Source organism: Phycodurus eques, chromosome 2, assembly GCF_024500275.1.
Source record: "Phycodurus eques isolate BA_2022a chromosome 2, UOR_Pequ_1.1, whole genome shotgun sequence".
NCBI classification, from domain to species: domain Eukaryota; kingdom Metazoa; phylum Chordata; class Actinopteri; order Syngnathiformes; family Syngnathidae; genus Phycodurus; species Phycodurus eques.
In genome coordinates this window covers 18,073,489-18,089,304 of record NC_084526.1, presented here as the reverse complement: position 1 = coordinate 18,089,304, position 15,816 = coordinate 18,073,489, and the positions used below count along the sequence as shown (strand labels likewise).

The following is a 15,816-nucleotide window of genomic DNA, read 5'->3' as shown; positions in this document are numbered from 1 at the left end:
TATGGTTTGGTATCGATGGCACTGATAAAGGTTCTATACAAATTTTGATTGTTCAGCCAGCCAGTCTTTAAATAAACCTTTAATAATGTCACTTAAATAGCTATTGACTTCACAATTGCATGAGTCTAAAAGGAAAATGATGACCATCACTGGAGATACAGTACAGGTGTGAGCAAATGAATCAGGTGCGACGTCAAACATGGCCCACATGTGGTTTTCCTTCACACGAGTGTCGTAAGCAGAAACACCTGCTGGACCGTTCTGCCTCAACTATTTGCCACGGGCCATTTCAACTTAGACCATCAAAACATTGCGGCCTAACACCTCGCCACAATTTGCAGCTATGTCTCTTCCAGACTACATAGACCAAAGTCTGACCAAAGTGTTATTCCGGTGGTTGACTCCGAGTGTTCCCAGGAACAAGCTGAAGAAATTCAACTCTTAATTCAACCATAAGGTTTCTTCTTGTTCAGACGGCTGGCCGCCTAAGGGAACCGTGCTACTGTCGGAGATCCATAGGAATCTGCTGTGGCTGTTTTTTAACCCACACAGAGGCTGATATTCCACCATTGCTGAGGCCTTAGGGATTTCTGTCATTACCAGGCTCTCAGAGCACAATGGCGGGAAATTAAGTTACTATTTATCCGTGCTGAGCAAAAAGGAAAAGGCAGCTGCGGGGCAAAGAGGCCCGGAAAGACTTTAGTATCGATTCATACTGAAGGGTGTCGGCCAGCCAGGTTAAATCTTATTTTCTGAGCCTGACGTCGTAAGAACAGCGAGGAGAGGGGAGAACAGTGCAGGCGCTTACTGTGAACGGAAACAGCAACATCATCGCCTAGCCGCCATCCAATAACACTCATTGAGCAACATCAAGCCAAGGCTTTTATCCAACAGTGTCCTATTGCACACCCTAATGATAGCATAACGATCTTGTGCAGACAGTTAGGATTAACCCACAACACATACTGCTAAGTAATTCCTACTTTCTCGAGACAAAGATGTGTATGTTGCAGTCTGCTTGAATTTCTGAGGTATGTCAATGTAGATTTTTAAGATTGCAAAAGTGGATGCATTATGGATGTAGTGCTTAAATAGTGTTTGAAGTGGATTTATTTAAAAGCAATCAGATTGAACAGTTGCCCTGTTAGAGAAATACATTAAAAAATGGGTATACACATGAAAAAAACAATTTCAATTTGATGAAACAGATGTTTGTGTTTTTTTTTTAAATAGCATGATGTCATTGTTCAATAAAAAATGTATCTTTTTTTTCTCGTTTTTCAGATTCAAACAAACAAACAAACTTCCAAAAGGAGTCGCATGCATTTTACTGAACAGTGGCCATAATCACATACTGTATGTTACGTGTTATGTGTCAAATATTTAAGCCTAGAATTATTCATACCCTGGCCAAATTGTGAGCAGAAGTAAATGATTAATTTCTTGAATCAATCACTATGTTCTGGCAGGAAATTACATAAGAACACTTTCTTTTTCTTCAACAAAAATATAATAAGTTGTTAGGGATATGTTGAAAATTTTGATTTTTGATATATTTATTTTATATCTGTGGTCTAATGAGGAAACAGTCATTTTCACCATTCTGAAAGAGCCTCATAAATACTACTACAATCTGGAGCATTCTAATACACTAAATTGGATTAAATTGGATAAAATGCATGTTTTTTGAGGAAGCTAATCCTTTTTGAGCATGAAACATTTGTCACATTGTGTAAAAAAATTAATTGCACAGTTCTTACAACTTTTGCTACTTTCTTATGAAATTTCCATCTCCAAGATTCACCAAATAAAAATGCACTTTAACTCAAACTTTGGCTTTTGGGGCTTTAAGTTGTTAAATTGTAATATAATCTAAACATGTGACTTGAATTTGAACCCTGAGTGGTAGTCCTCACTTGATTTATTGGCTGTGCTTTACTTTTAAATGATCATAGTATTTTGATTCACACCACATCTAAAACAGCTACTCTAACACAATAAAACACCAGGCTGCATAAATGTTTAGATTTCAAGTTAGGCACTTTTCACTGCTTGAAATGTGAGAATTCGTGAGTGTCCTCACGGTGGGCCGTGTTGTGATTGACAGGCGAGAGCAGTGAAGGCGGCGGTGAGAAGGCGAGCTGGCGGATTGGGCTTAAGGTGGCCTGGGACATCCACACACCTGGCCTAACGCTGCCCCTCCAGTCTGGGGACTGCTATTATATGAGAGGTACTAAATCAAAACAACACACATGCACCATGCAGCCACATTTGAAACCTTTTTGAGGGGGGGGGGGGTTCAGTTTTTCAAGCGTTCACTCCCTGATGATCTCCTATACTAGCAGCCATGACCATGTAATTCACTCATTTTTTGTTCTATTCTCGCCATTTAAACTTCACTGCCGGTGAAAGTGATCTGATGGCTCGTGAATGTGTGTGGGAGCCACTGCAGAGCCTGTTAAGTTTCCATGAAATTGAGTCCATTAGCTGAGGTTAGGAAAATGCTATTTGGTGAAGCCAGACAGATGGACTGAAAGTTTCAGGGTGTAAAATTTGTTTTTATGGCTCAGGTCATATTGGTATATTGGGTAGTAAACACATTCACACTGATTATTATCTAGTCAACAAAGACAATACTAACTTCTTTCTGTTCTCATGACAAAATGTGCAATGAAAACAACTTATATTTTCTGGGTTAAAAATATTTGCTTAAAAATAAAATATAAAATATAAATAAAAATATGCTGTCTAGCAGCATGGTGACCTAGTGGTTAGAATATCTGCTTCAGGTTTGAATCTCGACTCCAGCATGTTCTCCGTTGCTTGCATGGATTTCTCTGGGTACTCCAGCTTTTTGCCCAAAAAGCTCATTGAACACTCATAAAAGCTGTGATTGGCAGGCGACCATTTACTTTAAGTGTGTACCCACCTCTTTCCCAAAGTCACCTGGAATGGGCTCCAGCCAGTCTGTACCCCTAATGAGGACAAATTGACTTTTGGGTGTGAGGTTGTCCTTGATTGGTCACCAGTCAATCACATGGCACATATAGACAAACAACCATTCACATTCACACCTGTTGACGAATCTAAAATGTACATCTACTAGTATACTTACTGTCGGGATGGATGGATGGATGGATGGATGGAGTCTATCTTAATATTTGCCAGTGAAATATATTCATGCATTGTTTAATTTTCAAAGGACCCCCCTGCAAGGGTACCACAGGACTTCTGGGGCGGTGCAGCAGCTTGAGAAAAATAAAGAACAATTGGTGAAACCTTCTAACTTCAGTAAAATGGATTTGTTTCTCTGAAATATAGTGGTTTCATGAAGACCTTGCAATAGTTAGCTGGCCATTCTTCAAATAGTCGCTTGGTATTTAATTCACATCAGACAAATGTACCTCCTTCAAATAGAGAGTTCATTTTTTCCCCATCAAGAAAATAAAATGGGTAGCTACTGTAATTACCTCATTCATAGACAATATTGCTAGCACATGCACATTTAAACTCCATTGTTAACCAAAATTAGCAGCCCCAACTTAACTCACCTCTCAGCTAAATTAAGCTCACTCTGCCTTGATTTGTACCATTTTTGATAGTCATTTTTATTGTGTTTTAAGTTAACTCACTTGACATTCAGTGCTTAGCAGATGTATTAGACCACCTGTCACAATGAGACCACTAGACATCATTGAATTGCTTTAATGTTCACTCTCGATGTTTACCATTTTCAATTATAGTTTGAGGAATTTCAAACTGAGCCACAAATTAGTAACAGTAAACAACAAGGATAACAAATAATGAATCAATGCTTCATAGTTTTACAATAATTTGACATCTTAATCAAGAAATAAACATTTGTTTTCCATTTTTCCCCCAATTGTACATCAAAATTCATGGACAACAATAATAATGATATTTTAGTATTACAGATATAACTTCAATTAAAGAGATTCTACATACTGATTATTAACCCTTACAGAAGCAATATGTTGGCAATTACCAATACTATTTCTTTAGAGCAGCTGTAGAATAAACCTCACATTGGGTACTGGTCCCATACAGTTGTTAAACACTGTATATTTTAAGATACCAGCAATATTGTTAATTTTTATTCCCCCCCCCCACCCCCCCACCGCACACACATACTACATTGTTATAGATGCTTACGTTTGAGGAAATAAACACCCCTGGCCACTATTTGCGTCAATAAGGCAATTTGGTAATGTTACAAACAGTCCGTGACAGATATCTGTCATTTTTTTGACAAGCAGGAAATATATATACCAGTAGTTTCAATAAATCCTTGACTGCTTGAAGACACTGAATTGTATTCTTCTGAGGGCGCTGCAGCCTGTCCCTCATATTCATCTTGACAGTGCTTGAAGCCGACCTCCTTTTAGCGGCAGTGAGATTTACAATAGAACCGTCAGTTTCAGGCCCGGGCCCGATAATGGAGTGATGGGCCGTTGCGCAGACCGTTCTAATGGGACTTGACTGTCGCGGATCAGTGGGGGATTTATGCTCCGCTCGGTGAGCACGCCCTTGGGAGGCCCCGACTGCTGCGCACCGATAGTGGCTCGCGCCAGGGGGCCTCAGCCGTCTGTTGCTTTGTCGGCCCACCTGAATTAAGTACTTGGCACGAGCTACACATGCAAAGGTTACCAGTGCTTTTTCATTCGAGACAAGACTTGTTTGCTATCAGTGTAAGAATTACTGTTGGTGTGTTTTGTAAGACGCCTTAGCAAACCACAATAAAATAAGTAGTTTTCTCCCCTGGTTTTAGACAGAAACTGGGCAGGATGGGAAGAAGCAGTTAACACGTCTGGCTCAGAGTTGAGAGGTTCTGGATTCGAATCTCAGCTCTGTCCCTCTTGTGAGAACGTTGCATGTTCTCCCTGTGCTTGTGTTGGGTTTTCTCCGGGCACTCCGGCTTCTTCTCACATTCCATAAACATGCATGGTAAATTAATCTATGACCAATTATCCATTGGTGTGATTGTGTAACACAACGCGTTATAGTAAAGGTAATTGCAGCCACCTCATAGTACTTATGAAAAAGGAGAGCTCATCAAGGTGTCTGCTGGAGTGCCTCTCTTTGAGGAAGTAATGGTATACAAATTTTCCTGGGATGTGAAAGAAAGTGTGACCACAGGAATGTATTGTCACTTTTTTGGTGTTACAGTCCACTTATATTGGGACCCAGTCAGACTAACATGTTTAGGATTGTTTGGCCTTGGGGGAGGAATGCTAATGTCGGTGGTTTCTGCATGTTTCTCGAAAACCTGATGGTATTGGGTTGTTTTGTGCATTATAATAATCCCATAGTGAAGCACTGTCGATGAGTGGTTAGTGCATCTGCCTCACAGTCAGGTTTGGGATTTGAATCTGAGTTCCAGCCTTCCTGTGTGGACTTTGCATGTCCTCACAATGTTTGCCTTGGTTTTCCCCAGGTATTTTGCGTCCAAAATACAATATATATATATTGCTATACAAAATAATATCTGTATAACAATTTCTGATATTTGTTTAGCAATTTTTCAAAATGCTGTTTTGGGCAGTAATTTGAAGAAATGTTCCACTAAATACTGAATCACTTTTTTTTTTTTTAAATATATATAATTTTTTTGTAATATTTTCTACCATTTGTAAATCATTTTACTCCATTTATAGAGGGATATTTTGACCTATTGAACACAAGTAATGTCATATACAGAGAACGGGGAAGCAGAAATTATGTTGTATCAAACCTGCATATGAGTCTGTGGTTTCCGATTGTGTGGGGGGGCCATGAAGGTAACAGGAAGCGAGGGAGATGGACGTTGGCTACCGAGCTAGTTAATGTTCTTGTTTTGGCGTGATTACAGTAATCCTTTTGACTGCATTAAAGAGTTTGTTGATAGCTCACTGCTTGTTCTGATTTCTTCTGCAATCCTACACTAAGTAGCTTAAGGTGAAGTCAACTGTTTTATTGAATTGACATGTGCTAAATACAGTGGGTACGGAAAGTATTCATCCATCCATCCATTTTCTGAGCCGCTTATCCTCACAAGGGTCGCGGGAGTGCTGGAGCCCAGCTGTCTTCAGGCAGGAGGCGGGGTACACCCTGAACCGGTTGCCAGCCAATCGCAGGGCAGACATAAACAAACAATCATTTGCACACACGTTCACACCTACGGGCAATTTAGAGTCGTCAATTAACCTACCATGCATGTTTTTGGGATGTGGGAGGAAACCGGAGTGCCCGGAGAAAACCCACGCAGGCACGGGGAGAACATGCGGACTCCACACAGGCGGGGCCGGGATTTTAACCCCGGTCCTCAGAACTGTGAGGCAGACGCTCTAACCAGTCGGTCACCGTGCCGCCAAAAAGTATTCAGACCCCCTTAAATTTTTCAATCTTTTTTATGTTGCAGCCATTTGCTAAAATCATTTAAGTTCATTTTTTCCACCTTAATGTACACACAGCACCCCATATTGACAGAAAAAACACGTAATTGTTGAAATCTTTGCAGATTTATTAAAAAAGAAAAACTGAAATATCACATAGCCATAAGTATTCAGACTCTTTGCTCAGTATTTAGTAGAAGCACCCTTTGGAGCTAATACAGCCATGAGTCTTTTTGGTGAACGTTGGTGGGCAGCCATTTTCAGGTCTTTCCAGAGATGCTCAATTGGGTTTAAGTCAGGGCTCTGGCTGCGCCATTCAAAAACAGTCACGGAGTTGTTCAGAAGCCACTCCGTCGGTATTTTATCTGTGTGCTTAGGGTCATTGTCTTTTTTGAAGGTGAACCTTCAGCCCAGTCTGAGGTTCTGAGCACTCTGGAGAAGGTTTTCGTCCAGGTTATAACCGTACTTGGCTGCTTTCATCTTTTCTTCGATTGCAACCAGTCTCCCTGTCCCTGCAGCTGAAAAACACCCCCACAGCATGATGCTGCCGCCACCACCATGCTTCACTGTTGGGACTGTATTGGACAGGTAATGAGCAGTGCCTGGTTTTTGTCACACACATCGCTTAGAATTAAGGCCAACAATTTCTCAATCTTATTTGTCACCATCTTGGAGTCCTGTATTTTAGCAAACTCCATGCGGGCTTTCATGTGTTTTGCACTGAGGAGAGGCTTCCGTCGGGCCACTCTGCAATAAAGCCCCGACTGGTAGAGGGCTGCAGTGATGGTTGACTTTGTAGAACTTTCTCCCATCTCCCGACTGCATCTCTGGAGCTCAGCCACAGTGATCTTTGGGTTCTTCTTTACCTATCTCACCAAGGCTCTTCTTCCCCAATTGCTCATTTTGGCCGTACGGCCAGCTCTAGGAAGGGTTCTGATCATCCCAAATGTCTTCCATTTCAGGATTATGGAGGCCACTGTGCTCATTTTTTTGTAACCTTGGCCAGATCTGTGCCTTGCCAGAATTCTGTCTCTGAGTTCTTCAGGTAGTTCCTTTGACCTCGTGATTCTCATTTGCTCTGACATGCACTGTGAGCTGCAAAGTCTTATATAGACAGGGGTGTGGCTTTCCGAATCAAGTCCAATCAGTATAATCAAACACAGCTGGACTCCAATGTAGAACCATTTTAAGGATGATCAGAAGAAATGGACAGCACCTGAGTTAAATATATGAGTGTCATAGCAAAGGGTCTGAATGTGATATTTCAGTTTTTCTTTTTTAATAAATCAGCAAAATTTCAACAATTACGTTTTTTTTTCTGTCATTATGGGGTGATGTGAGTTAATTAATGAGTAGAAAATGAACTTAAATGATTTTAACAAAAGGCTGCACTATAACAAAGAGTGAAAAATTTAAGGGGGTCTGAAGACTTTTCGTACCCACTGTATATGAAAAATGTTTTCTATTTTGTTCAATGTACTTCATGTCCTCACTTGCATGCTAAGATGGCGCCTACCCGTGTGGTCGCCTCGGTTACGCGCTCTCTAGTATTGTTTTTGTTTCTGTGTTTTTCGTTCGTCTTTGGAGACATTACACGACTCTCTTACACTCCGGACTTTCTTTCACCAAATTTCGCAAATCCATTCAGTTTTTTCCCTGAGTTACTCACCGGAGGAGCGACTGCGGTCTTTGGCGCATGGAGGCGGAGGCAGCGCCGCCACAGAGGGAAGCGAGCCGGCATCCAGGTGACACTGCGCAAGATTGGATACAGACTGGGGTTTCTGTCCATCCACCTCGCGAATCTACGCTCCCTACCCAACAAAATGGACTACCTTCATCTTCTGATATAGACCAGTAAAGACTTTGTACGTTCCGCCCGCCATCTGCTTTACGGAGACTTGGCTTTGTGACGCTGTACCTGATGGCGCCGTCATGCTTCCCGGCTTCCATCTTCACAGGGCAGACCGCGATATGTAAAGGGGTTTGTGTACCAAAAAGGTTTTTTCGCACTTTCAACAACAACATGCCGTGGTTCACTGCCAAACTTAAGCAACTTCGCCAAGCTAAAGAGGACGCATATCAAAGCGGGGACAGGGCCCTGTATAATCGAGCTAGAAACCAGCTGACTAAAGAAATTAACATTGCAAAGAGGAACTATGCAGAAAAGTTGGAAACACAGTTTAGCGCTAACAACTCTAAATCAGTCTGGGATGCATGCCAATCGCTGACAAATTACAAGCAACGATCCCCCCAAGCTGAGAACAATAGCACACTACCCAACGACTTGAATACCTTCTACTGCAGATTTGAAAAGGACACTTTCACTCTTCCGGCTCCTTCCCTCAGGTAGGCGCTACCGGTCAATGCAAACTGGAACTAGTAGACATTCCAACAGCTTCTTCCCTCTTGCAATCAACTTCTGAAACAGCTAACTTACAATTCCATTGCAACATGCTGCCAATTTTTTTGTCACATTTCTGTCGGGCCAATTATATATTACTCGTGCACTCAGTGTATTAGTCTCTGTTGTTGCCCAATACTGGCCACTCATGCCAGAGTACCAGCTGCTCCATTTGCACACTGATTGAGGAGTATCTGCAACATTTGCACAATCAACATTGTCCCAAATTATCGCACTACTCGCTTGAAGTCTCGGCGCCCTTTGCACAATGGTCATTGCACCGGACTATTGTTATATTAGTCATTCGAACTGTGAGGACTCTGCATCTTTTTGCACAATTGTAAAAAAAAAAATAATAATAATAATTTGTATCAGCATTACCAGATAACTAGCAACTCTTTCTTGCTCAGTGACTGTTTTTACCAATGTCTTTATCTCTCAAAAGTGTTCTCTGTCAATTGACTGTCTGTTGCCATACTAGAGCGGCTCCAATTACCGGAGAAAAATTCCTTGTGTGTTTTTTGGACATACTTGGCAAATAAAGGTGATTCTGATACTGATGCTATTTATACTAATGAGTCAATGCAAATTTCCCCATTGTGGGACTTATACCGGTTATTGTAAGTTATATTACAAATATTTATTAAAAATTATAATTTAATTCTTATTTTTTAACCTTGCCCCCATTCTCAAGTACGTGTGCTGTGACGTACCAATTAATTTCTCATTCAGACAGAATCCTGTATGTCCGTGTATTGTGTATTTTTAACTCCAGAGATTGGCCTGTTATTTTGTTGATCAAAGTCTCCGCGAAAATGCGGTTCCAGCCAGACCTATGTGACAAGTACTGTATCACCATATCATTTATTTCAGTGTTTGGCGACTCCATGTTACGATAGCTTAGCGATTAGCAAGACTTTTCCATCTTCCGCGTGGCAATACATGTAGGTTTAGCGGATCCAGTGCCATGGAGACGAATATTAGTGACTCAAAATGCGTTGACACCGGATGCAAAGAGAACTTTTGCTTTAAAGGCTCAGTAGCCAGGTGTAGTAACAAAATAGCGTGCACCAAGCATTCACTGGTAATACCCGGACAGCAGGGAGGTTGGGCGACTGTTCAATGTAGACTTTACCTTTTGCTTGTTTTTTTTTACAACACAGTGTTTATTTCATCAAAGTGATTTAAGAAATTTGTACTGTGTTATGGCCGGAACGAGTCAGTGTTCAAGTGATTTCAATAGCAAAATACAGGCGTTCCCCAATATTTGACAGCTCTGCACCAATCAGCGAAATAAACGGTCTTTGTTTTGAGAGATGCTGACCACTTTGAAAAAGGTTTTACTTCCTGAAAACTTTAAAAAAACATGCATTGCATATTTTAGAGATGGAAATCGTGGAATGCATCGTAAATACCATTTTACGTCACATTTTGCGACGCGATACTGGATATTTCAAACCCTGTTCGGCTTCCACTCATATTCCAATAGCATAAATGTTTGGTTCATTGAAGACTCTTAATTTGTCCATAGGTCTGATTGTGAGTGTGAATTATTGTTTTTCTATACCAGCCCTAGTATTGACTGGCGACCAGTCCAGGGTGTAACCCTCCTCTCACCCAAAGTCAGGTGAGATAGGCTCCAGACCACCCATGACCCTAACGAGGACAATCGCTATACTGTCGAAAATAAATGGCCGGATAGACGGAAGGTACAACAGACACTACGATGCCTTTCTGGCACTATTTGTCTCCTGGTGGCCTCTTTTCAAATGCTAATGTCTTAGTCGCTGGAGGCAAATTGAATCACCATCATCTCCACCCAAATGGAATTTCGGTAGTTAAAGAAGGAACAATGCAAGTCTTGACACCGGGCCTGTTCGATAATCAGATTCGCAGCTCCCAATGCACAGGGGAGGGGGTGGGGGGCGCAGACATGAGTTGACCCAATATATTTAAAAGCCTGCTATCTGAAAAAGGAGGACAAGTGGCAGCAGGCGCACGGGTTGAAAGAAAGATAAATACTTATTACAGTTATTGAGTTTGCCTCAACTCCCCTCCTGATGCTGCCGACGCATCCGGCGTGCCAAGAAAAGAGCAGATTGATGGAGATAATTTGTTATTGTATATAAACAGTTTTAAAGACGCCGAGTAATTCCGCCTGGGTACCTAATCCGTCACAATCTCTTTAGAGTGAGAGAGGGAAAAAATGGCGAAGTTGTTTTCTTTGTCGGTATCTTTTTCCAAGCTTTCTCCGTTCTTACCAAACAATAATATCCTCTTCCCAAAGCGCTCAGCTGTTTGACTTTCAAATCGCAGGCATTAGATGGTGTACTCCCTGCTCCAGGCGAGTGTAAATACACACGTGGCGTCATCGACAGCCCTGTCGCGGCTAAATTAATTATTGGTCTATGAGGCAAATAACGGCAGCGCCGAGGAACATCTATACTCACAAGAAACACATGGCGGGATAGGCGGGAAACAGCAGTAAGGCCTCTCCGTAAAGCTCCCGCGATATTGGACAAATGTTTGTCGGTATGGCTCTGGCGTTTCCGACAGATTGAGCGTGATCTGGTATTGTTTGCTAATTAAGAAACCACAGTACAGCTCCGCTTGCCGAACACAGTCTGTCGCATGATACCCAAAGATTGTGCCCACATTGATGCAGGTATAATGTACATTTTGTTCTATGTGTTTCTGAACTTTGGGACCACACTCAACAGCGTTTTCCACTTTGCAAAACTCTACTCTGTATGTAACCGTTTGCAGAATTATCTCTTAATATTAGCAGACCCCAAGTGAGCTCTGGTGATAGTCGTTGTTCCCACAGAACCGCAAGACTATGTGCTTGTGAGTATTGCTGTATGTACACCCTGTGATAGGATGGCGACCAATCCAGGGTGTCTCATGCCCAAAGTCAGCTGGGACGGCTCCAGCTACCCTAATGAGGATAAGCGGTACATAAAACGGAAGGATGGAAGTATTGTTGTATGCTGTATTTGTAAGTGTTGCTGCTCTATGTTTGTTGAAGTAGCAGTTGTTTGACAGTTTGAAACATCTACAGTATGCTACTTTCCATTAGCCAGTCGATGGCATTTTGCATGACATGTTAGAATGAAGCTAGCAGACTTTAATTATACAGACGTGATCACCATTATTGGCACCCATGAAGTTAAAACTAAATGTGGAATATCTCCTGAAGAAAATGAATCATGTGGAACTACATTTTTCTATAGAGAATTTGCGTTTGATCCAAATGATAAACAATATTTTATGGACAGATGAAACCAAAATAGCTTTTTAGCTGTGTACACAAACAGTATGTTTATAGATGTCGCAATGAAGCCTGTAAGGAAAAGAACATCCTGCCAACAGTCAAGCATGGTGGAGGATCCATAATGCTGTGGGACTGCCCTGCTAAATCTGGTACTGGAGGCCTTTACTGTATCACAGGTATCGTGAAATATGACAATTACCAAGAGATTTTGGAGTGAAATGTCTTACCCAGTGTAAGAAAACTTGGTTTGAGGCAAAGATAATGGGTCCTCCAGCAAGACAAAGGCCCAAAGCACACATCCAAAAGCACACAGGAATGATTGAAAAGGATAAAGTGGACTGTTTTTTTCTTTGTTAAATTACTTTGCTTCTACAATTAAAAGATCCTGATGATATAAGTATGGTACCGTTCCATTTATTTATTAAGATATTATACAGGTTAGGCAAAGAATAAAGGGTTGCCAATAATGGTGAGCACGACTATGCTTTGGTTGAACATTTTGTTGTTTAAATATACAATGTTTCCTTTTCTTTTGTTTTATGTGTAAGTTTTACTGTAAACCTCAATTGGAAATTACTGGAAAGAAAATGAAGTACGCTTTGCCTCTTATTTGGAGAACTGTGTGAGCTCGAGCATAAGAGCAGGCACTGAGGAATACCTTGTAAAGTGTGTTTTTCATATTTTATTAATTATTTCAAACTGTTACCATTATAAAACCCAAGTAATATAGATGTAAGTGGTGCAAAATACTACAAGAAACCAAAGAAAATCAAACACAAAATGTTCATTCACGTGGTTCCTTTTGACACCTACTACATACTTGACATTTTCAAATGTCCATTTCTTGAATTGAATGATATTAAAACCACAACATTTATATTTCATTTCCTTGCACTTTTCCTTGGTGTCTTTAACTTATTTTTTTTTCCTCTTTTCCAGATAACCTGAACAGCACCCACCAGCACTGCGTCCTCCCCGGAGACGCTGCTCGCTTCAGCTCTACCCACAGGGTGGCCGAGGTGAGGCAAACCCCCAATGTTACCCTCCCCACCTTCCAACCTACCCTTAAAATAAAATCAGAAAAAGCTTCACTGTGTTTGCAGGAAACAAGAACATGCAAACAATTATTTCACATTTTCCCAGTCATGGAACATTTTCACAATACTGTCTTGTTTTTCCACAATATTAGCTATTATTAGCTTTTTATCTTTCTATTGTTGCAGTACCACAATCTCATATAATCATGAGAATATTTTATACATCCTGCATACTCGTGGTTCAGCGGCCGCAGAGTCACGTATTTGTGGATTTATTCATTTTTTTTCCATTTTTTTTTCCCCCTTGACATTTTCAGACATAGGCGGATAACCCCCCAAAAAATACTTGGCTGATTTATTTCACACTTGATGGTTGGGCAGGCACTCCAGAGACCCAACTATGTGTATACAAAAAATTAAAAAGTATTTTTGTTTTCATTATACTGTATGTCCCCTTTAATGAGAATTTGTCCCTTGTATAATCTTGACAACAGTGCATTTCATAAGCCTGCAGTGCTACCCAGGGTCATCATCTTCATGCATCACACTGTTTCTGTTCCTTTTCCCCTCCATCAGTGTTCCACTGGGACTCTGACCTACATCCAGTCACAGTGCCAGGAGGCCCTGTCCAACCTGCACACGGACCCCGAGACCGGCTCCCACAGCCTGGTGACCCTGAGGCCCGCCACCATGCAACACTGCGAGGAGATCCACAACGAGGTTTGTGTCTTTTGTAGTGACCCCTGCATCACATCACAGCAGTGGAAGGAGTGTCACATTTTCATATGATTGAAAAGCTGCCAATGTCACCGGTGTTTTTTTACCACACGGAATCAAAGGAGACTGTTTAGGCCAGGGGAAATAAGACTCGTTTTTGAAGTCCAAGTGAAAACAGAACACTTCAAAGTTGTCAAAATTAATAGCAAGCATAAAATACATCTGTTTTACTCATAAAACATAGATTGGAGAATAACTCACTAAAGCTGTCTGGGTGACGTACGTTGTTTGTTTGCACATGATTTTGAGTGCGCGCGTGTGTATGCGCGCGTGTGTGTGCGTGCGTGTGTGTGTGTACGTGTGTGTGTGTGTGCGGAGGGGGCGCGAGCATGCGCCCACATACACAGCAATCTCTGGCCTTGTACCGTAAAATACAACATAGTACTTGAACTGATTAGCAACTTTGTTAGGTTTGTTGAATTACTGCGTACTGAATGCATACAAAGTTGGGACCATCACATTTAAATGCACATTTGTCTATTCTTTTTTTATTGTTATTTTTTTTTATTTAATTATTTTCAGAATCAATGTCGGTTTTTAGTCATTTTTGTGCATTGTATATTTTATTTTAAATATGTATATCTGGGCGGCAAGGTAGACGACTGGTTAGCACAGCTGCCTCACAGTTCTGTGGACCGGGGTTCAAATCCGGCCTCACCTGTGTGGCGTTAGCATGTACTCCCCGTGTCAGCGTTTGTTTTCTCTGGGTACTCCGGTTTCCTCCCACATCCCCAAAACATGCAAGGTAGGTTGATTGACGACTCAAAATTGCCCGTAGGTGTGAATGATTGTTTGTTTATACATTTTGTGCCTTGTTATTGGCTGGCGACCAATTCAGGGTGTACCCCGCCTCTCACCCGGAGTCAGCTGAGATAGGCGCCAGCACACCCGCAACCCTAGTAAGGATAAGGATTATTTTGTTTTTATTTTGTTATTTAAGTGTGTCTATTTTTCTTGTATTTAAATTTTTTAATGATTTGTTTTTTTTAGATTTGTATTTTCATTTAAATTTTTATGACCTGAGGCTCACATTGTCATCCATTTGGTAAAGTAAATGGTTCAGGACCAGCTGCAGATGGGACACATCAGACATCATGTGAATAAAAGATGCCCTTTTCAATACAGAATAGAATTGATTTAAACTAAAACCATGTATGGTTTTGTGCACTGTCAACATTTAAGCACTGTAGAGTACAGTAAGCATTTAAGCAGACACCATTTAGACTGTTCTAACAAGAATGATCACATTAATTATGTGAAATGTCTACGTTGTGCTTGTGCGTGAGGGAGCATAGGTTGGGTTTTACTTTGTGGAGTATTTTGAGTCATTCTGTTTATTTCTATTGTGCAAGGTGTTGGTGATTGTTAAAAAGTGGCTTGAGGGAACGATTGCATTAGTTGAATGACGTCTACATTTTGCTTCTGCATGATTGAATCTGCATTGGGCTTTGATTTTGTAGCTTATTTCTAGTGGGTTTGTCTATCTCTATTGCGCGAGGTGCCGTGATTGTTAATATCTACTGTGATCACCTAAATATTTTGACACATCTACATTGTGCTATTGGTTAAGTAAGTGTACCTTGGGCTTGGATTTTGTTGATTATTTCAAGATTTACTGTATTTCTGCAGTGCAAGGTAACAGGGATGTTTAATACCTGGAGCAAGGAATGGTAGTATTAATTATAAAACGTCTAAATTGTGCTTGTGTGTGAGCGAGCATCCATTGAGTTTTTACTTTGTGGCTTATTTCAAGTTGTTCTTTTTTTTCCCGTACATGATGAAAGTAGCCAACATTAATAACTGGCGTGAGGAACGATCACATATTTGACACGTCTGCATAGTCTTTTGTGTGAGCGAGTGTACGTTGGGCTTTGACCTTGTGGATTATTTCTAGGCATTTTTTATTTCTGTAATACAATGTGTCGGTGACTATTA

At 41.0% G+C, this 15,816-nt stretch overlaps 1 protein-coding gene across 1 annotated transcript in view; it reads left to right on the top strand.

Moving 5' to 3' along the window:
* fto (FTO alpha-ketoglutarate dependent dioxygenase) overlaps positions 1 to 15,816 on the top strand; it is a 95,812-nt gene that overhangs the window by 62,964 nt on the left and 17,032 nt on the right. Inside the window, exons 4-6 of the mRNA XM_061668929.1 lie at positions 2,108 to 2,230; positions 13,007 to 13,086; positions 13,681 to 13,824. Coding sequence (XP_061524913.1) covers positions 2,108 to 2,230; positions 13,007 to 13,086; positions 13,681 to 13,824 — 347 coding nt within the window. The remainder of the gene's footprint in view (positions 1 to 2,107; positions 2,231 to 13,006; positions 13,087 to 13,680; positions 13,825 to 15,816) is intronic.